Source organism: Podarcis tiliguerta (assembly GCF_965153285.1).
Source record: "Podarcis tiliguerta genome assembly, chromosome: 10".
Taxonomy (NCBI): Eukaryota; Metazoa; Chordata; class Lepidosauria; order Squamata; family Lacertidae; genus Podarcis; species Podarcis tiliguerta.
In genome coordinates, this window is record NC_139543.1 from 24994019 (window position 1) to 25017710 (window position 23692).

Here is a 23692-nt window from a genome sequence, read left to right on the forward strand (position 1 = left end):
TAGAGACCTGGTTGCTTTTTTATTTTATGAAGTCCACAGTGATGCTTTTAAAACCAGTGACTCTGTCTTTCCCCCCAACTCCTTAATTGTTGGGTACTGTCTTTATGAAAATAAGATGTGCATCTGTTGTAAGCCTCCTGAGTGGTGCATTTACTCTTATAATGTTGGATATAATTGGTCTCATAAAATAAAATTACCGAAACAAATTGATTTCAGTGCAGTGGCTAATAAAGAGCGGATGAAAATATTTTTTTTAAAAAAATGGAAACGGTTTCTCAGAACATCATTTGTATTCATTCAATTAAGGTGACCTAATTTAAGTGCTGCCTCATTTCAAGTGAAAACATCTTCTTAATCACTGGCATGTAGTGTCCAAAGGGAGGCGAGATTCAGTTGAAAGATCCTCTTTATGCAGCCCAGGAAGTGCTGTCTGGGGTACAAAGCTATTAGTTACCAACCAGCTTCACATTCTCTGATAGATATATTATTGTGAAGGAAAGGAGTAGGAAAAAGGAGAAATGAGTAACCAAATGATTTAAATGCTATACTGTGATCACAGCTTGGGAGGGGTGCCACAGGCGCTGGGAATTATTTGTAACAAAAATATATCTATTTCAGTATAATGCTACTCCAGCTTTTATAAAGGCTTAGAAGCTTCTCAGTACAAAGATCTGGTGTGAGCCCTTGTTAGTACTAAAACAAATCCATACACAAAATGAGGGGCTCCCACCATTTGCTTGAAATAGTACCGTATTTTCCCATCTATAAGATGCCCCCATGTATTTGGGGGGACTCAGATTTAAGAAAATGGGGGGGGGGAGATGTATCTGTGTATAAGATGCCCCCTAATTTTTGACATTATTTTAAAGGAAAAAAACCTAGTCTTATACATGGAAAAATACGGTATACCTGCCATTTTAGAATGCTCAAAGAAGTTCCTCACCTCTCTTTTATATGCTGCTGACAAATTTCCTAAATGCATAAGTAGAATGCAATCCACCAGTCATAACAAAGTTATGGCACCCATTGGGACTGTTGGGGCGGAACACATGAAGCCCTAACAGCAAGTGGATCATAGCCAGTGACAGGCAAACCTGGTTTTCCTCTCCCCTGCCTCCATGCTGACTTCCACAAGAGCAACACTGAGACTAAAGAGGAGGAAACTGATAGTAAGGACGAAGGCAGGCAGGTGGGGGCTGACTGGCTAGCTGTGGGCAGACTGATGTTGGTGAGGCAATGCTGTGATTCTCCAGCAGTTTGACCTCACCCCCGGAGGCACACTCCATTGTTTCCCGTGGCAGACAGATGCCAACAACAACAAATAGCTAGATCCTTTTTCAGCCAAAGCGGAACTGTTAGAGAATGCACTCCTCTTTCTCCAGTTACCAGTATTTCCTCCCCAAAGCTACTATACATGCCTAATCGCTGCTAGAAGTAGTGCAAAAAAAGCAGCCAGAAAATGGCCAAATCCAGTGAGCATTGCCCTGCTTGCTATACATGAATAAGGAGAAAATCCAGCTGCTGGGTAAGAAACAAAGAACAGAGCAGCAAATAATCACTTTTTTGAGCTTGTGCTGATCAGGGCAGTTCCTAAGAAGTTTATTACAGTTTGCCCCTATAGGTAGTGAGGTGAAGATTGTGCTAGAATTTCTTTTCACAGCTTACATTGCATGTACATGTAAGCTGAATGGAACTTACAGGCATAACAGCAGTGTTTCTGTGGTACTAACCATGAAAAGTGCATTTCACTGGGGAGGAAACAAGGTTGGAAGGTTATTATCTATCATCATCTATCATCTATCTATCTATCTATCTATCATCTATCTATCTATCTATCTATCTATCTATCTATCTATCTATCTATCATCTATCTATATCATCTATCTATCTACAGGCATGTTGTTGTTGTTTAGTCGTTTAGTCGTGTCCGACTCTTCGTGATCCCATGGACCAGAGCACACTAGGCACTCCTGTCTTCCACTGCCTCCCGCAGTTTGGTCAAACTCATGCTGGTGGCTTCAACAACACTGTCCAACCATCTCGTCCTCTGTCGTCGCCTTCTCCTTGTGCCCTCAATCTTTCCCAACATCAGGGTCTTTTCCAGGGAGCCTTCTCTTCTCATGAGATGGCCAAATTACTGGAGCCTCAGCTTCACGATCTGTCCTTCCAGTGAGCACTCAGGGCTGATTTCCTTAAGAATGGAGAGGTTTGATCTTCTTGCAGTCCATGGGACTCTCAAGAGTCCCCTCCAGCACCAGAATTCAAAAGCATCAATTCTTCGGTGATCAGCCTTCTTTATGGTCCAGCTCTCACTTCCATACATCACTACTGGGAAAACCATAGCTTTAACTATACGGACCTTTGTTGGCAAGGTGATGTCTCTGCTTTTAATCTACAGGCCTTTTAATCTACAGGCATAGACTGGATTAACTTTGAGTTTCTGCTCTACTAGAAATATATTTTGAGGACTGATCAATAATGTGAGCTGTCACCTACTGGGGTACAGCCCAGATAGAGATGTGCTAGCTTAGAAAGGACAGAACTATATATTATATGTAGTTGCATTACTGTGTTTGCAGAAGTCCAGATGAGTGAGCTTTTTTAAAAAAACTTTCCACTACTTTTCTTCCAAAACCCACCCCCAGTTGTTTTTATGCCAACTTGGGAAAAGATTCAGGTCCTCGTTTCTTTTTCCTTGCATGGTTAAAAAGCAGCTGACAGTGCTGTGTTGTGGTGGTGGTGGTTTTGTTTCCAGAACTCCTTCTTTCCCCAGAAGAACCTCTCATATTTAAATTGTAACCCAGCTACATTTTGTAATGCAAAACAAAAATATGCAAAGAATAAAATTCTCCTTTTCTAAGCAGGAAGCTAGAAATACTATTGTAGTTGAATCCTCAAGGCCCTCAATTGCAGAAAGTGAAGTTAAACTAAATTACCCAGCACAAGACTAATCTTTTTAAAAAATTCTACATTTTTGCTGCTATTGAAGAAGAACCATTTCAGTGGTAAAGCACAGTAATCTTCACATACATACAGAGTTACAAAACTGCAAAATCACATTATCAGTGCTCCAGTAATATCCAGGGTGGACTCCTGCAGTACGTTGTACCGGGGGCTGCCCCTGAAAAGCAGCTGGAAATTGCAGCTGATTCAAAGTGTGGCACTGTGGCAGCCAGCCTGTAAACTGGGACAGAGTCCCAGAAGTGCTAGTGTAACTTCAGGGACTAGCAAATTCACTTTCAGGGTCAATTCAAGATGCTGTTTCGGACCTTCAAATGGGTGGAACCTTCATTATTGTGAAGGTGAGGTTATCTGGAAATGAAGCAAGACCATTTGCATATGTTCTTTTGTTTTGTTTTTACTCATCCATTCACTGTGCTTTAATTTTAAACGTGGGTTTCAGGATTGAGTTCTGAGTAGACACCACTATCCTGAAAAGCAGGGTAGCAGAAAAATCAAATGACAGTTTAGTTGCAACATGTGGCGGGTGACTAAGCAGACAGCTAATGAAACTAACCTTTCAACTTGAGCTTTGCTGAATATAATGGCCCAAGCCAGAGGACATCAGATGTCATCACCATCTGGTGGCTATTTGCTGGACTGCAGAGGAGATTTCATCTGTCTGTATCTTCCAAACAGACAGATGCACAAGTCACAAACGCTTCCACTAGCTTTGGCACCAGTTGGCAGGAGAGCCAGTGGCCTTAAGGGAAATTGCAACTAGTTCACAGGGTCCCCCCCCCCCCCACAGTAGGTATATGGACAAGACGTAACTGTAGTAGTGAAAGGGGAAGCTGTAGCATTTAAACTGTTGGTGTTGCACTTACTATGCAGACTTACTAAAATGGTTTGTAGTCATTTTAACTCTGCATTCTCAATATGCAGTAAATAAATATTTTCAAGGGGTAGTTATAATTGACTTGCCATATGTTTTCAGATGAGCAAAAGGGGTATGGACCCATTTTTGAAGAACAGCCCATTGATACAGTCTACCCAGAAGAATCTCCAGAAGGAAGAGTTTCAATGAACTGCAGAGCCAGAGGAGTCCCCGCTCCCACTTACAAGTAACATATGTTAAAGTCTTAACTTGTACTAATGTACGGGAGTTGCTATTCACTTCCATCTTGGAAATTTTGGTCTGGGAAATGCAACTGCAGTGGGTGACCTTGGTAGCTTTGGACAATTCAGAACCATTCAGTTCCTTACAGGAGTAATAGCAACCACAGAGTAAGTGTGGAGGTGAATGAGAAGAAGTCGATAAAGTACTTTGCCTGTGAGAAATGCTGTTAGTGTGCATGAATCTATATGTGAAGAGCAGTTTTAAATCCATAGCCTGTTTATCTCATTGCTCTCTGATTAGTTCATCATCCACAGGTGGAAAACGTATTCAAACTTAAACTGTAGTACTCAATTTAGCTCTACCTCACAACTGAATGTCAGTTTGATCAGAATCGGCTTATGTTAGTTCCAGGAGATGTATCAAAATCTTGAGTGATGCCGCAAGTGCTGTAAGATATTTGTATTTGGCCTGATTTCAGTGGCTAGATCAGTCTTCACCAGCCTGGTTCCCTACAGATACTTTGGACTACAAGTCCCATCAGGCATAGCCCCCTACGAGGCTAGACTGTGAGGCATAGAAAGGGATGTTAAGTGATATTTTAACATTCTGTTGCATAATAACTACAGTAATGAAATAAAAAAGCATGAGGGAGTATAGCAGTCATATGTTCAGAGAGCAATTTAGTAATGTAGGCTCAGAAGTTTCTTCCACCAGGATTCCTTAGAAAGGTAAAGGGTAAAGGGGACCCCTGACCATTAGGTCCAGTCGTGACCAACTCTGGGGTTGCGGCGCTCATCTCGCTTTATTGGCCGAGGGAGCCGGAGTACAGCTTCCAGGTCATGTGGCCAGCATGACTAAGCCGCTTCTGGCGAACCAGAGCAGCACACGGAAACGCTGTTTACCTCCCTGCCAGAGCAGTACCTATTTATCTACTTGCACTTTGACGTGCTTTCGAACTGCTATGTTGGCAGGAGCTGGGACCGAGCAATGGGAGGTCACCCCGTTGCGGGGATTCGAACCGCTGACCTTCTGATCAGCAGGCCCTAGGCTCTGTGGTTTAACTCACAGCGCCACCCGCAAACCCCCACCCCCACCCTAGAAAGGTAGGATTGTGCTTATTCCTGTAAGAGTTTGCCTCCCCCACTTCTAATTTTCTGTACAAGTCAATAGCTATATTCACACACAGTGCTAAACCACAATTTAGCTCTATCTGGGTGAGCTGGAATAAGTTCAAACAAAGCATCAGTCTCACACATTTTCCTCTCCTTCTGAACAGCCAGAAGGAGGACTTCAGCACCATTTAGGTTCACTTTTGAAGATCACTGCGTTGTTGTTACATTTGAACCAGGGATCCTGGATCCCAACAGGCTTTGGTTAATTGAACAGGTCAGATTCGCACAGCCCATGGTTTGAAGTTGGTTTGTTATGAAACTTACCCGAGTTTTGTTTTAAACCAGGGTCTCTGGTTCAAGCATAACAACAAGCTGGGATTCTATTAATGTGAAGCTAAAGTCCTCTTCCCAACTGTCTGGAAGGAGAGGGGATTTCTTGAGCATGATACCTTGCTGGGGCTTGTTCCAGCTTGTCCAATACAAATGCAGCTGTTGCGTGCATTTTATTTATTTTTCAAAACTATCTTCCTCTGCATCGTGTGTGTGAGAGAAAACTTAACATTCATTCAGAGCCTTCCCTGAGAGACACTACAAGTCTCATCTTGGCCCTGATGGAGGGCCGTAGATTCCTCGCCCCTAATTTGCTTGCTGTGCTAGAGATATTGGATATGAAAAAGCGTGGGCACTCCCTCTGGTGGTCAAAGTGAACTATTTACATATATTTCTCACACACAGCTGTATAAGAGAGAGCACACTAGGCACTACAAAATACTAGGTCAAGCATGAGTGTTTAAGCGTCTGAGAGACACAGTTTTCATTTAGCCTTTTGCTGCCTTTGAGCCACAGAGTAAGCTGGTTGTGTACATGCCAATTACAAAGAATCTTGGTTTTAATATAGTTTCAATAGCATCAAGACCCTAACCATACTAAATTCAGCATCTTATATTCACCATGCTGGCAGAAACCTGCTGGAAGATGTCATGGGCTAACTGAAAACTGGGGCTGCTACAGGCTGAAAGAGTTCCATAATCACTACTGACACAAGTTCTGAGAAGGAATACATTTGTCCATCTGGAAGGACTTTTTGTGTGCTAATAGAAAAGTGCAGGTTATTATATTGTTACTTTTAGTGTGTGATAAAATACCTTCTCTCTCAATAGGTGGCAACGTAACAACTGGGATATTGATATTAAAACAGCAAAGGAGCACCACAGTATGGTGGGAGGTAACCTGGAAATCAACAATCCTGAGAAATCAAGGGATGAAGGAACGTACGTTTGCCTAGCATACAATGTACATGGAACTATAAGGAGCCGGGAAGCATCTCTAAACTTTGGATGTAAGAAATGTTTACCTTTTTAACATGGATTACATAGCTGACTTGTTCACTCTGAACCCTGAGCAGTTAAAATGGGGCAGTATTCTTCTGGTGGAGGTTGGGTTCCTTAGTGTTTCTCATTGTTTGTGTTTTTAGCCCCTGAGTGCAAGGAGTGTAGGTCTTTAAACTTCTAGCTTGGGGAGGCTGTTCATAGGCAACACATACACTGTAGCCACAACCCTGTTGGCTACAATAGAATGCTTCTTTCAAGCCTAAATTTCAGCAGAGGAGGGGTTGGGACAGGGAACCATTTAGGTCCCAGGGAAGTCCTCTGCAGGTACATATACACCTGTGGCTGCCACATTGGCAAGCCCTGAACTGAACAAAGAGAAGTCCCCTTCCCCCCCCTTTTTTTTTTACAATATATTGGCTGATAGTAATGAGAGCCAATGAGACAACCATCTTTTTCAGGGTTGTTAAAACTTGAGGTACTTGTCAAACCCGCATGATTTTAGTTACCAACCAATACAGAGAACGAGAGAGAATATATCTTATGGAGTGCTGTTCTGACACTGTTTGAGAAACTTCAATCTAAGAGATTGTTCTCCGTCATCCAAAGTACAAATGTGTCACAGCAAGAAAACAGACACAAATCTATTTAGTTAACAAGATGGCGCAAGCAAATGAGCTGTGCCTTATGCTGCTGAAGGCAGTTCCCAATAAAATGAATCAAATAAAACAGAAATACAACACCAATAAAAATGCAACAGAGTGGTTTACAAGAAAATAGTTCCATTGTGAATACTGTAAGCACTTTGGGGGTAGGAAATTCTCTCTCTTTTGGTTTGCCTTATGTTGTCCCATAATGTGTCATGTCTGACATTTTAACAACAATGCAACAGCTTGAAGTACAGACATATTGACATACACACCCCACATACCTTATAGAGGATAAAACTAGTTTGGGTATTTTAGGCTACATTCCTAACCCTGTATGCTCAGAAGTAAATCCTATTGAATTCAATTGAGTTTACTCTCAGGTAAATGTGATTAGGATTGCAACCTAGATATGTGAAATGTTATTGGACAGGACGGAGAACTCTGGGGGAAGTGGCTGAATCAGAGATGCCAAGAGGTTTAAATGAAGGTCAAAATGTTCACATCACTATATGCTAAAGATAGATCTCTAATCCTTGACCCTGGATAGGAAATCCTGCTGAGGACACTTCTGTCATTATAAGAGAACCTTATGCAAACATTTTCTGCACATTCAGTGTTGTTCAGCTTTGGAGAAAGGATGAAACTATACAGGAATAATAGCAGTACTTGATTCCCAAACAGAAATAATACCCATTTTTCATTACACATTAACTTAGTGTGAAATATGCTGCTTTTTAGGACTTTAGGGCAAAATCTATAATTCCCATCTTATGCTTTGGTCTTCTCTCCAGTACAGACTGTGAGTTTAGTATTTAATATGTATATACATAAGCCTCCCCCCCCCCAAAAAAAAGGAAATTATTCTTCCTGAATAATTTTATTAAATGAATTATCTGTTATGTGAAGGAAAGAACTCGTTGGAATTCATGCCCTCTTTTGTTCCATTGACACATCTATGACAGCACATCTGCATGTAATATGAGAGTCCATTGCTTCCCATATCATGGCTTGAAGCATTACACTGGTATACTCCGTGATAAGTGCTGATATGTTGTCTCAGCGAATTTTGAAATTGTGTTGATCAAGTACATAAAACAGATGCATAATTTAATAACTTCTAAAAATGGGATCATGGTCTATTTATTATTCACTTTAAAGATGAGAACATAAGCTTATCCTCTTCAAGAGAGGATAGCATTAAACAATGTTTCAAAATACGTTTTTCGTATTGAGAGGTTTATCATCTCCACTTTTGAATGAAAGCGGTTTTTTGCTCATCAGAATCCAAAAATGAGTGTAATCCCCGCTGTTGCTGTTAAAGCAGGCACACATACCCTTTGGCATTTATTATTACTAAAATAAAATCAGGCTGGGGGGTAGTACTGCTTTCAAATAGGTCTGTAACATTTGCAAAAAAAATCATAGCTCGAAGATTTGTCTGTCACATGCACCGTGCAGATTTTTGCAAGCTCACCTTCCAATGATGATAAGTCACCCCACCCACACCCCAAAAGTTTAATATGAATGAAATGTTGGAATAATGTTTAGAGAATTTATTAAATACAGGGTTGTTGTTAAGTGTTATTCGTAGCATCATATATTGTAGAAAAATCCATTGGACCAAGGTAAAGTTGCTGTATAGGGTAACACCTGAGCCTTACAGCTCCTGTTCATGTACTGTGCCTGAATCTATGACTAACTTAGCCTAGGGAATCAGCCCAACTATACATTCCCATGTCAACCTGTAAGCCTCTGCCTGGGATCTGAAATTCACCTTGCCGTTTCCAAGGTGAACTTTCAGTGAATTCTGAGACCCAGGTTCTGATGGACTTCTTCTTCTTTGTTTTTCCACTTGCACCTCAGATCAACACTAGACCCAATGAATTCTTCAGCTACATTTTGCTTGCCTGCTTTCCCCCTCGTCATTGCTGGTTCTACAACTTTGCATGAGTGTCCCAATACAGTCCAATACTTCTATAAGAACTTCCCTAGGCAGATACCTAGGGTGTCCTAATAGTTCCAGGAGCCTTATATGCTATTCATATAACTGGCCATGCAAATAATCTATGTTGTTGGCATTTTGCAAACAACTTTAAGTTTTCTAAGACAGATAGCTTTGTGTGAGCTTTCATTGTTTTTTCCTAAGCTGTCTCATGTTTATGTGTGCATCTTGGCCCCAGCAGTTCCAAAGGAAAACTGATTTGAAAATACTGATTCCAAGTAGGTAGCCTTGCACCTGTATTCATTCTCCATTGTCTATGATAGAACACAGATAAAAATAACAATCCTTTAACAATTGATGCCTACCCTTTTTGTTACACCATGGAATGATAGAATAAAGGCTTGTACACCCACCATACTCTTTTTTTGTGGAAAAAATTGTGGTAAATTACCAATGAATATATGCTTATTTTGTAAATGTCTACTTCACATCTTTGGTGAGTTTATACCTGCAGTTTTAGCTGCATGTTATATAATACAATTATATAATACATGCACATTGTCTTGCATAGATTTATATCCATTTACTCCTGAAGAGAGGCATGCAGTAAAAGTGCGGGAAGGCGTTGGGGCTGTCCTTCTCTGTGACCCTCCACCTCATTATCCAGGTAATTAAATCCACATTTTTTCAGCTTTCATTGGAAGAACAGGATAGAAACTAATATGATTACAAAATTCCTAACTTTGAATATGATGGTATAAGCTACATAAGCTGCTTAAGGCCTGTAATAAGGGAAGCACAGATCAACCTCGCTGCTTGACTTTTACTTTTTTTTAGTTCCTTAGAGAGAGGTTGGTTCTCTTCAGATTAAAGAGCGGCTGCATCTGGTTGCTGTTAAAAAGCTTTCGCTGATAAAGCTGGGTGAACTTTTGCGCTTACATTCCCACAAATGGCAAGCATGCTTCAGGCATAATTGGAGCGCTTACTGTGCCATCTCCTAGCATAAAGCCAGCACAAAGCCTGAGTGGAAGTATATTTGAACTAATCGGATGGGAGGAATGGTAGGCAGTTGAAGTGTAGAGCGGGTGGCTCTGGTGTGACAGCCAGCAATCTTGCCATTTGGCGGAGAGTAGAGGCAAGCTATTAGCACTATTCCCTGCGCACCCAACGAAAGCTTTGGCTTCCAACTGGGTTAATGTTCTCCTCTAAGCAACCAGAAGGGGAACCTGCAATAACTATTTCCAGCAGCCACAGATACTGTCTGCCAGGAAGCAAGATCCTGCCCATTTCCATTGTCGGGTGCAGTGTATGCCTCTGAGTGATAGTTGTTGGGAATCACAAGTGGGAGAGTGCTGTTGTTTTCAGGTCCTGCTTTCAGCAAAGAGTCAGGCCAGTAGAATGGATGAGATGCTCTGTCAAGTATAAGCAGCTTGTGATATGACCAGGACAGTAAGTGTGCTCTAGCCACAGATATGTACACCTGACACTATGGTATTGGCAGTTTAGTTTTCCAAACCCTTTCCTAATGACCCCTAACATCTCGAGGATCACAGGATCCCCACTCCTGATTTAGGGAAATAAGCAAGGGTGTACTCAGAACTCTACCAAGGTGAACAGCATTGAAGGCAGGACAGCAATGTGTTAGCTAAATAATATAACAGATAAAATAGGTTGCAAGTTGCAGAATCCAGCTACCAGATAGCTAGAGGCTAGCTCATTAGGACTTTCTCCTTCCCCTTTTAAGCTAGAACAACTTTTCAGCCCAGAAGATTTTGGTGTAAAATAATGAAGTGCTTCAAAGCCATCTTTCAAGTTCTGAGCAGCCCTCATTGGGGTTTTTTTCCTACACTCACTGATTCTTAATGTCTTTTTAATCCTTTAACAAATCCCTGAAAACCTTACGTCCTGGGACAGACCTGGAATACTGCAGTCAGAAGTTGTTGAAATTGGCAAAATATCTGGGGAAATGTATGGCAACCTATGTCGCTTTTGCCAATAGCTCAAAAAGGTCTTCTTCTTTTCAATTTTGTCCCCAAAGAAAGCTCCACAACTTTGGCCAAAAAGTCACTGAAACATTCATTTTGCATAGGGAAATGCCCTAAGTTCAGTGGCAGAACGCATGCTTTACTTTCAGAAGGCACCATATTCAATCCCTGGCTTTTCCCAACTAAGGTTAGGGTTAGGGTTAGGGTGCAATTCACTAGCATCTCTGGTTAAACGTATATTAGGAGATCAGGACAAGACCTCTAACTGATACGCTGGAGAATTTTGGTCAGTCAAATTAAATAGTAATGACTATAAGAACCATTTAACCTCATGTCAGGCAACTCATTATATTCATGTATTTGCACAAATTCTTTCTAGAATTGCACACACCTGATCCTTTTATAAATGTCAACAAAAACTTTCTCATCCTTTCCAGATGATCTGAGTTACCGCTGGGTTTTGAATGATTTCCCAGAATTCATTACTTTGGATAAACGGCGGTATGTCTCACAGACAAATGGCAATCTCTACATTGCTAAAGTTGAAGCATCAGATAAAGGCAACTACTCTTGCTTTGTGACCAGCAACTCAATCACTAAGAGTGTATTCAGCAGTTTTATTCCACTCATTCCTCAAGCAGATCGTAAGTATTTATCCAGAATATTAGGTACATCAGTTTGTCTGTTGTTTATTTTTCAATTACATTCTTAGTGCAGTAATTTTTTTTGGCTATGTGCAATTGAAACTAATACACAAACAGATGTATTTGGTATAGTTCCTTCCAAGGCATTGCCATTTGTGGCTGGCTTTGCTGTTCTCATGGCATTACACTTTAGATACAACTAGTGTTTTCTGAAGCATCACATTACAACTGGGACATGGTATGGAGTTTGCTGAAAAACTTCACCCCACAACAAGGCAAGGCTTTGCACAATGAAGGGGTGGTCAGAAAGCTTACACAACACTTCTTCATGCTTCTTTTATGTAAACCAAATATTGCATATTATGTTGAAAAATTATGTCTATACTTTAAAAAAACACATTGGAACCATCGATCCAATGCAGATGGTCAAACTCTCACAGAGTGAGTTTAGTTGTTCATACCATCCTGGTACTTCAGGTGTAAATATGTAGTAGAACATGTTTTTAAATAGTTGCCTGTGATTACAACAGACTGGTTTTTAGTTTTGCATTTCTCTTCATGTTAGGTTCAAAAGGCTATCTTCCAGATATCAGAGTGAGCTTCAAAGAGACATACGCACTTTTAGGACAGAATGTAACACTGGAGTGTTTTGCACTCGGAAAGTAAGTATGCTTGAAGTTGGTTCCACGCATAGGCACAGTTTGTGTAGACTAAACTGGGCCTGGGTTATCAGCCCTAATCTGCTGTCAGATGTAATTCTCATGTCTGCACCTGACAGTTGAGAGGTCAAAGTGCTCCCTTCTCGGACACTTCCCCTGCCACACTCAGGGTGACTTTGTACATAGATTCAGGTGGGCAGCCATGCTCATCTACATGATCTTCAGTGTGATATGGGCCAAAGATCCTATGTCACTGAAAACCATGGAAGAAAACTGCCCTTGGTGAAAATGGCAATATACATAATAAAAAATGGCCCCTCTGTCTGGATTTGAAATTCCACACTTGGATTTGGACTCCACAATGCCACCATTACCTTTATTTCTCTTTCTATCTCCCTCCCTCCCTCCCTCTCTCTATCTCTCTCTCTCTCTCTCTCTCTCACACACACACACACACACACACACAGACACACACTTTAATTCCTATGCTGTTGTACAGTTCAGTCTTTTTTTGTGTATGCTGTTCTGTTCAAAATAGGGAGCTCCAGGTTCCCCTTATGTGAGAAATAATCAATACAGCATTTCAACAAAGCCACTCCGCTTCAGGGAGGGGCAGAGTTGCTCGCAGGCCTTGGAGCTCCTCCTTCTGCTTCTTGGCTTCCACGGATCTCCCGTCCTCCTGCCCTTTCTTCCCATGTTCGACACCTTAACCTTGCTATGGACTTCATTTGGTTGCCTGTTGAAGGGGCCTGGTAGGAATTTTTCCACTTGGCAGATTGGCACCAGCCACTTGGTTTTCATCTACCCCATAGCAAATCATCACAACTGTGTAAGGTTTGGTGGTTAGGCATTGGAAAAGCTTGGTTTATGGGAGGGGAGGTTGCGACCATCACCTACCCCCTCCCCTTTAAGGGTATTCTGTTAAAAGAATCCTGGGGTCGTGGTTCCTGTCTGAAGCCCAGGTGGAGGCTAGGGCCATGGTACGAGCTTTCCAGTGACCCTGGGGGAGCTCTGTGTTGATATACATCAACAGGACTCCCCCTACAGGTGGTTAACCCTTGTGAGGCTTCCTGCATGGCGGGCAGGAGTCAGATATAGTCGGTTCAGGTCCAATGCCAAAAGTCCATACCACTCACATTCTGTAACCAATAAAAGTTGTGGCCTTTTTCAGCCCATTAATCTAAAATACATGTGTCCACGTGTTTTTATTCATCAAGGGAGGGGGTGCAGGGCCTTGACACGCAACTCATTTCTACTTGACAAACCTTAACAATGATCTAAGTATTGTGCAAAATGCCAGGGTCACAAGTGTCTGCCCAATCTGCATTTCACAGACAAAGCAAGTTGTTGTTGTTTAATTAATAAGGTGTATAGACTGCTTTTCACCATCCATGTGGTAGAACTGGGGAAGTGGTTGACTGTGAAGATAGTGAGGAAGATATGAGGATTAGCTAAGTAAAGGGTCAATTAACAGCTAAGTAAGGGCTCAGTTGGTTTACAACAGTTTTATCAGCCCAAGGTCCATGTTCCTTTTCAGCAATATTCTGAGACCCAGGTGCCACCGTTATGTGGCATCAGAGGCAAAACTGAGCAGATCAACTATGGGAATTTTGTCTTTGTACAGTAGGTGAATTACTTCATACTCACACATGCATCTCTATCCTCCATCCAGCCAACCCCCCAAAAAAAGTTATCAAGGGCATGTTCCAGCCAGACAAAAACACTCAAGGAGGGTGTTGCTGTTGAGGGGTGTTGTTCAGAGGGTGACAGATAGATAGAGTCCCATGGGCCAGGCAAAGAGGCCTGAAGAACTGTGTTTGATCCCCAAACCAAAGGTTCTCCATTTTTGGTTCATGGTGTATGGTCTGAAGGCAGATGATGCAGCCAGCTTGCTGGAGCCAAGCAGGTCTTGGAGTGGTCTGTGCCTGGATAGGAGCCTTTAAAATCCATAGTGGAAGAAAGATGAGCTATAAATTTACAAAAAACAACAACAACTGGGTGTTGGTGTATGAGAAAGTGAACTTAGAACTAGAAATAGTTCTGTAAGTAGAAGGGGAGAGCAGAGGCAGAAGGCTTGGGAAGAAATGACAAAAGACCACCAAAGGGCGCCCAAACTTTATTCACATAGGCTCATTTTTCTTCTTCTCAAAGCCCTGTTCCAGAGATAAGATGGAATAAGTATCTTGAACCCATGCCAAGCAGTGCAGAAGTAAGCATGTCTGGTGCAGTCCTCAAGATCTACAACATTCAGTTTGAAGATGAAGGAACCTATGAATGTGAAGCTGAAAATCATAGAGGAAAAGATAAGCATTCAGCAAAAGTTTATGTTCAAGGTAGGTGGGACACTTCTTCATAAATTGCATTGCAGGGTTTTCACATGGTTTTTGTAGACTTATTTTAGGTTGCATGGTCTTTTTACCTATACAGAAACATGCAATTGTTTCCAGAATGTGTGTTGTAGAGTTGGTTCTCATATATATATATATATATATATATATATATATATATATATATGTTCCTGCTACGCAAATGAGCCATAGTAAGCCTGGGTTTGCATGCTCCCCTCCCCCATGTCACAGGAGAAGACAGTAATCATGCACTTTTAAACAAACTACAATTCATAGTTACCTCCAAACTTGGGGAGGGGGGTTATGGCTTGTTTGAACTGCAATTAGCCTGATTCTGGCTATCCCCCCCCCCCAACTGGTTTCAAACATGCATGAAATGCAAGAGTTGTGTTTTCTTTGTCTTTCAGCGTATCCAGAATGGGTGGAGCACATCAATGATACAGAGAGAGATATAGGCAGTGAATTCCACTGGCCATGTGTAGCTGCAGGGAAGCCTCTTCCAACAATGCGATGGCTGAAAAATGGAATACCGGTAGGCTTAGGTTATGCCCACAGTCATGTCGACTTTTTTTCTCAAGGTAGTAGAAAGCACATAAATAAACCAAGAATGGTCTTTGATAAATAATGCTCCCAAGTGTCAAATACATTTGTAAACTTTTTTTTTTTTTAACGAAAGTCTACATACTGGAATGCTATACTGAATTAAAGACTACAACACATCATTTTCATGCAAATCCTGATTTTGAGCAATAGAAATAAAAATATCCTGATTGCTGTGAGAATGTTTTGTTGAATGCTTAAAGATCACCTCTCCCCATATGACCTAGACCCAGCAATCAACATTTGAGGTCCTTCTTTGTGTGCCTTCTCAGTTCTGGAGGGTGGCAACATGAGAACTGCAGGGTCTTTTCTGCAGTGGCTCCCCACTTGTGGAATGCTCTCCCCAAAGAGGCTCGCTTGGCGCCTTCGTTACATGTCTTTAGGTGTCAGGCAAAAACATTTCTCTTTCCCCAGGCCTTTGGCTAAGTAAACAATATTTTAAACTGGGGAATATTTTTGTTTGTTTGTTACTATGGTATGTATTTTTGTGTTTCTTTGGATGGAGGGGGATAGTATAGAAATTTAATTAATTCTACTAGAGTGTTCTTTAAAAACTTAGAAATTTCTCTTTGTTTTCATTTCCTTTGGGGCATTATTTCCAACAGAAAAAGTGGACCGCAAAATTTACAAAGGAAAAGGAATCAAATAATATTTATTTTAGTAACAAAGGTTATTATATAATTAACCTATAGATATCAGTCACTTGGACTGCAAGTATTTAAGCCATGGTGACCACACACCTACTTTGTCACGGTGTTCCGTTGCACCAGAAGCGGGTTACATGACCCGGAAAGCTGTCTGTGAACAAATGCCAGCTACCTCAGCTTGAAAGTGAGATGAGTGCCACAACCCCCTAGTCACCTTTGACTGGACTTAACCATCCAGGGGTCCTTTACCTTTACCTTTTACCAGTGTGTGTCCAACACAGAATTCATGAAAGCTCTATTGTCTGAAATAGTTATATCCGCAGTGGGAGAAAGAGTTCATTATATCCGCCCTAAGTTTAATATGTGCACAAACTGATTGGGACTTTTGCATGCAGCACCATAGTTTTGTATAGTAGCATTTTATATAGGCAGTTTTATTTTCAGTCCCTATTTCAAACAGAAAGGAATTTAGGCAGTTTTTAATCACCTTCTGCCTTGTGCCTATTATATCTTTATTGTGTCTTTCATTTTTAGTATTGGAAAGGAGACTTGAGATTTTCTAGCCTGAAGAAAGAAGACGAGGGCATGTATCAATGTGTAGCAGAAAATATACATGGAATGATTTATTCAAATGCTGAGCTGAAAGTTCTCGGTTAGTGAAAACATCATGTTCTGTGTCATTTGAAACCATTTCTAGTAAATAAAACAGATAATGTGTGAGTTTACCTTTTATTGTTGTTACATGTTTAAATTTATTTATATTTCAAGTATTTATTGTGTTGTTATTATGTAGGTAATCCTGGTAATTTTGTCAAGGAATGAAATAAAATTTAAAAAGCAGTAAATGCAAGTGTGAAGTGTTCTTCAACTTCATAGGTTAGAGTAGCCAACCAAACCTCTAGTTGATTAATCAGTGAGTCTGCACAGCTGTGAGTTAAAAGAAGTATACCTTAGTTCTGGTGTGTTACTATAATAGGGATGGACAACTTAAAAAAAAAAAAGACTATCTTGCTATCTACCACGAAATACTAGTTTTGGTTTATTGAATTCATATTGGCTTTGATATCTGAAAAAACATACCCTATACTGAGGATTTGCTCATATGCAATACGTTTACATTTAATTGATTCATGAATTGATTATCTGGTAAAAAGGCAGATGATTGAACTCAACTTTAATCAGTTGACTGACCTGGTAGATGAGATCTTCTTAATTCCGCAAAACATCATATTTAGACAGCACTCATACATCTGGGATTCAGTCACATTGATCTTATTTGGACTATCTTTTGAGTAGGCATTGTAGTACTGCACTGGTAGTATCTGAAATGAGAGCATAATTTCTAAAAGTATTTATATATGTGTGTTTTTTCCTGCAGTTTTAGCCCCAACCTTTGAATTCAGCCCCATGAAGAGAGAGGTCTTGGCTGCTAAAGGAGGTCAAGCTATAATTGAATGTAAGCCTAGAGCAGCTCCTAGGCCAAAACTCATATGGAGTAGAGGAACAGAAATTATTAGAAATTCAACCCGGTCAGTATTATTTGGTTAGCACAGCCAGCACAACTCATGAATCCACTATTTCAAGTGCAGCCAGTTACAAAGACCAATCAGGAATTTGACAAGCTGCATTGCTGCTTGTCTCTAGCTAAAAAGGGGGGGTGGGATGAAGCACCAGCAGAATAGAATGAAAGACTCTGTTTAGCCTGGTGATTCACATTATCCCCCGTCGTATGAAGGTACTCCGTGCAATTAAAGGGAAGTACAGCTGTACCCATCCTCCTTCCTCCACACCCCATGACCTTTGCACAATAAACAAAGGTCTTGAGGTCCATAGATACAGACAGCTCCCCAGATACTCAATGTGCGGTGGTCAGGGGTGGAGCCAGGAGGACAGGCATGATGTTGGGTTGGGCCAGTGGTGTAACTCTGCTTCTTTTTAATTGCATGGAGCCCCTTTCACACGAGTAGCACATGAAAGGGGCTCTTGTGTAAGCCTCAAAGGAAGTCATTTGTTTTCCAAATGGTTTTACAGCATTTCCATTTTGAACTCCATTAAGATAACGATGGAGTTCAAAGTCATTTCTCAAGGGAGGACACCTCCAAGTGGGTTGTCTTCTTCCTAATGCTCAGCCTCCTGATGGACTCCTGTCCTTCTGCACAGAATCATTTGCTTCATCTTTTGGTTAGCTGAAGCTTGTCATATTGTCTGAACTGACCAACTATGGTTAGTATTAACTATGTTTAGCTTAAAACTATGATTTCTAAAGTTGAAGTTTAAACTGGCCATAGTTAATGTTGACCAGATATGTTATGTGGATTGATGTTCACCATGGGAAACTGTGGTTAACTCCTTCCTTCACTTTAACTAATGAACAAGTCAGAATATTTCCCACTGAGTGTAGCTTTCTGTTTCATCCAAACCAGAAAACATCCACACAGCTTTGGAACGAGCCAGAATATTAAGTCAACTTCAAACCATAGATTCTGATTCATACAAAATGGGAAACACTAGTTAGTAGAAGATTTCCTGGCTTGTTCATTGGCTCATACAAAAGGAAGAGCAAAGTAGTTGCTCACTGGTACAAGATTCATTCATATTAAGTCAAGTCTCACATTATGGAAACTTATTGGTTAACAGAAGCTATGTATCACTTTCCATACAAATGGTTGTTTGGGATAGGAACTTATTGCATTATTTGGATGTTATTTTGAATGTAGGTTAGGGTTAGGGCAAGTCATTTTACTTTATATGTGATGTTGTTATATATTGTAAGAATCTAATTTAGGTCTAGTTAAAAAAAGAAATCCAATATGTGATCAATTACACAAAGCCATTGTTTCTTCTTATATGTTTCCTAACAATTTCCCTTTCAATAGGATACGGATTTGGTATGATGGAAGTCTGGAAATTATTAATGTCACAGCAGCTGATGCAGGCAACTATACCTGTTTTGTAGAAAATAACAAAGGAAAAGCTAATAGTACTACTACGCTTTTGACCACAGGTAACTGTTGTTTATTGCCTATCAACTAAAATCAGAAGACACAATGGAAGCAGAGCAAAAAAACTTAATAATGCTAGTGTACTCCTGCCTGCCCTTGAGTCTTATTCAAATCAGTTCAACATAAATACTTCTAAGTCAAATTATAATAATTTAGAATACATTTATTTAGTATAATTTATAATGTATTGAGCAAGATAGCAATCAAACTTCTCTAAAAGGTGATTTGTACAGTATTGGTGCCTCAATTAAAAAATGACACAATTCACACAAATTGCAATTGAGCTGATACTTTTGTTGCAGATTGAGTGGCAGACATGCTCTCTCTCTACCCCTCCTCCACCCGCAACAAAGCAACATTTCTGAGCTTGAGGCTCACAGGGAAAGCAGGCAATGTCTAGTGAAGGCAAGTCAGGTCAGTGCAAAAGGCAGATAAGAACAGAACCTTGGATAGCTCCAAGGGGGTCCTGTTGCCTGAAAGATTCTCCTCCTAAGGTGGCTAGAAGAAGCTCTTGTCTCTGCAGGGAGCTAGAGCAAACTCAGACTTCATGTTGGTTCACAAGACATGTAGGTTCACTGGAGTATCTGCCTTAATTTGCGGTCTGTGAGGTTGGGGAGATAAAGATTTATGTTCTCTGAGTCAGAACTGGCAGGGTTGTATCCTTTCACCAAGAGGTCCAAAAAAAAAAGGCACTGAGAGGTTCTCTCCACAAGAAAGCAGCCTGAACCTCATCAGAGACCTTTGCCATGCACTCCAAGGTCCTTAAGTTGTGGGTCATGACAACATTGGCATAATTTACTGCATGGACTGTAAATTAAGCTCTCTGGCGCACATACTAGATTTGACATGGATTACATCTTTTTATTATATTTTTATTCCAACTTTTTCCCAGGTGGCCTACATAACTCTTATTTTATCCCCACAATAGCCCTATGAGGTAGGTTAGGCTAGTGACTGGACAATGGTCACTTAGTTAGCTTCATGGCTGAATGGAGATTTGAGCCCTAGTCTTGCAGATCCTAGACTAAAATGTTTATAATTACACCACACTCACTCTGAATTCTGTTGAAGTCATAGGAAAAGGACCATCTCTCTGTTTCAGATCCCTCTTTGTTCTACTGCTATTCCTATAATAATATTTGTCTATTGTATGCAGGGTTATATACATATTATTATAGTAGTATATATCTATATCTTAAGACCCCAGTCCTGTGCACATTTGCACAGGAGTAAGTTTTACAGAACTCTGTGTGTCTTACTGCCAATTAAACAAGACTCAAAACATTACTAAAACACTGTAAGTATCTTTTTTCATTACAATTGAGAGGCCTCAGCAGAAACAGGATGTAATAGGTCTGGAAATGGACTACAGTTGTCATAGTGAGAATAATCCATAGTGAAGTTTTCAGATACAGAAGTTTAGTTGCACTTCTACTGTTTTGTTGATGTGCAAATGTTCTGCTTTCTCTCCTAAACTGCACAGCGGCTACAAAGATTGTTTTAGCACCAACCAATGTTGACGTCACAGTTGGATGGAATGCTACCATGCAGTGTCTTGCCGAGCACGATCGATCTTTAGACCTTACTTTTATTTGGCTTCTCAATGGGTACCCAATAGATATTGATAAAGACAATGAACATTATGAAAGGGCCATCATGGTAAGATACAGCACATTTTTATCACAATAGAATTAGGCGTGGTTTGTGTGATAACTTTTCAATTTTCTTCTTTTCCCCATTTTTTGTCGCGGTGGGGCAGGGAAGAGAACAAATTTTAGAAGGGGTGCAGAAAAGCCACTTCCATGGACTAATAAACTTTTTCAAGCTAGGAGTTTACTATTAAAGGGGGACATGACATTGATGCATCTTGTAGAAACTTCATTGTTTATAGACAAGATAGCAGAACTCAGGCTTCAGAATTAGCTATTCCAAGACATTTCTATTTTTCATTGCTCCTGCTATGAAAAAGTTTAACTCCTGATAATGTCTACAAGTGTGGTTGCCTCTGGCACTTACCTTCATTGTTGGGAGTTAACTATGATTTTGTGTTTTTATGAAAAGCAACAAAATATAAATTGAGAAAGAAGACAGTTGTAAATGATATAATCTGTAACACAATCCTAACCATGTAGTATACTAAAAAATAAGTCATACTGATTTCTCCTGTACGAAAAATGGGCACAACTATCCTGATACAAGGCCCCCATTAGGGGGCACAACTATCCTGAAATGTGGCATTCTTCTTCCTAGAAATGTTGTTTTGCCATCTCATACTCCGATATTTTAAATCCTGCTTATTTTAGATATCCATCAGAAACTTTCCCTCCCCTCTTTGGTAATATTGCATAGAGCTTACGCTCCTTCCATTTGTTTCCATTTATTCATTGAAATAGAAATGTTGCATGAGTAAATTCACAACATCTTAAGACTGGTTTTGCCCAATAATTTCTTGTTTAATATATGTGATACAAGGCCCCCATTTGCTACATGGGCCACCTTGGAGCCCAACTTGGAAGGTGTGGCTAGATTAAATAGGTACCGTCATTTTCAAGGGAGAACTAGTTCATGTGTGAAGGCTGAAGCACTCCCTGTCTATGATTCCTTCTTGCAAATGGTTCTACTTTCCATTAGCATTCCAATGAGTTGCCTCATGGTGTACAGTTCTATCCTGACAGAGTTGAAGGTGGCACGATAAAGACACAGTTTCTTGTATCCCATTCCAAATCCCGTGAATAGTGGCAATAGTGGGATGTGTGTATCATCCGAGCGTACCACCAGCAACATCCCTACAGCCCATATTTAGTTCTGGACAAACACTCTTGGTAGTTTTAAAGCTGGTTTTCAGCAGCTGCCAATTTGTGGTTCCCACCCATAACAATTCTCTCTTTTCAACAGCCATTTCCCCCTATTTTGGAGTTACAGGCTCTGGTCACCAGATGGCAGCTTTGCATAAGGTTTACTGTTCCCAGTTAGGGATGGGAACAGAAATCACGGGCAGATTAATCTGTTGCATCAAAGTATCAGACTGGAGATTGCCATAGAGACAAAAGGATTAAGCAACTAAGTATCATAACATTAAATATCTGTTGGCTATTTTGTGTCATAACTTTATGACGCATACCAGATATTTAGCAGACTTTGTTGTGGTTCATAATGATCCCTATATTCTGGCAGTTGCAATAATATTAATATTGAAGTAAGGAATATGGGGAATTAATGGGGGGAGGGTTTAAGATAGTTGCACTGATCTATGTATTCACTTCATAAAGTCAACAATGAAACATAAAACTAATTTGCATCCATTAGAAATGCAAGTGGCCTTCTAAAATAGTGTCAGTTGTTTGCGTTATTTAGTCTTTATTGTTTTGAAAAGCAATTGCTGCTAAGTGGCATACTTTCAGTTGTCAAGAAACAGTAGTGACTCAGCTGCTAGACTCCCTGCTAATCTGCAAGACATGCCTAAATCATCTATTGTCAGAGATAAGAAAGGAAAACATTAGCTTCTTGTGTATAAGTTGCACAATTTTAAAGTAGCAGCTTTGGTAGTTTGTTTTATAAATGTAGGTCTTTAAAACTTTGATGAGCATTCTGAGTGCTAAATTGCTTGTATACTTGGAACGTAACTGAAAGCTGCCATCAAAATTTCCAGTTCATGATTCAGTTCTTCCTGTAGTTTGTAACCCAGCCAAGCTGAGGTTTTCAGTAAAAACATAGCTGGGCATGCTTTTCTATGCTGAGGCTTAAACTTGCTGCTGACCATGCTCATTATTTGCTTTGTAAGCTTTATTCTAGAGAACCAACGTTCCCATGGAGCACTGGAAAGCTTGATTACAAACCGCTAAATGTTTGATTCCATAGAGATTTCATATGCAAACTGGCGCCATCTAGATATGAAGATTATTGCATGTTTTCTTCCCTCAAATGTGCTGCTGCAGAGCTTCAACACAAAATGTATCTGCTACATACTATTTCCATTGGTCAATTCAGTATTTTAGACAAAGTGTAAAGCAAATATTGAACAACGTACAGCTCAAGGATTTTTTAGTTGTATTGGTTCAAACTGGCAACATGATAAGATGGGTCCCATTTTCCTAATAATTAATAGAATCTCAGTGTGTGAAACAGAGATGAACAATATCCATATGGGATGCATTGGGTCTTCCCTATGTTTTATTGGTGCATCCAACTGAAGGCAACATTCATATAATTGTGCCTTGTATAATTCTTTCCAGCATGCATTAAAACAAATCTTTATTGCTGAAAGCTGGCATTAAATATTTGACTAAATGACCCACCCCCTTCCCTCAAAAACATGCTGTAAAATACAGTTTTCAGTACAGGAAAATATTTTTATTTGCAAATTGTTTGGCTTCCTTCAAGACTAATTAACCAAAACTCTCATCAGTGAATGTTTCTTAGTCACCTCTCAAGAGTTCTTATCTTCCTGACTCCCCAATCAATACTGGATAGAATGAGCAACCTGGATTGAATTAAGGGAATTAAGACAGTAAAATGTTAACCATTTCAAGATGGTATGATATGAATCCAGCTGTTACTCTCTTGTAACATTTTACCACATATGAAAGTGCTCTAGATATATTTCAAGAGGGTGAATGAGTAGTTTATGGAAATACTTTAAAAGAGGAACACATGTTTAACGCAGTTAATTGATCTCAGTACATTCCCTTAATAAACTGCAAAGTAGATTTATAAAG

The 23692-nt window shown here is 40.2% G+C and overlaps 1 protein-coding gene across 4 annotated transcripts in view; it reads left to right on the forward strand.

Moving 5' to 3' along the window:
- Positions 1 to 23692, forward strand: part of CNTN1 (contactin 1) — a 150886-nt gene that overhangs the window by 104037 nt on the left and 23157 nt on the right. For all 4 annotated transcript variants that reach the window (XM_083399505.1, XM_083399504.1, XM_083399506.1 and 1 more), the window contains 11 exons: positions 3938 to 4064; positions 6333 to 6511; positions 9664 to 9759; positions 11515 to 11721; positions 12287 to 12383; positions 14532 to 14713; positions 15136 to 15260; positions 16510 to 16627; positions 17354 to 17504; positions 18852 to 18979; positions 20461 to 20636. In XM_083399505.1, coding sequence (XP_083255631.1) covers positions 3938 to 4064; positions 6333 to 6511; positions 9664 to 9759; positions 11515 to 11721; positions 12287 to 12383; positions 14532 to 14713; positions 15136 to 15260; positions 16510 to 16627; positions 17354 to 17504; positions 18852 to 18979; positions 20461 to 20636 — 1586 coding nt within the window. The remainder of the gene's footprint in view (positions 1 to 3937; positions 4065 to 6332; positions 6512 to 9663; positions 9760 to 11514; positions 11722 to 12286; positions 12384 to 14531; positions 14714 to 15135; positions 15261 to 16509; positions 16628 to 17353; positions 17505 to 18851; positions 18980 to 20460; positions 20637 to 23692) is intronic.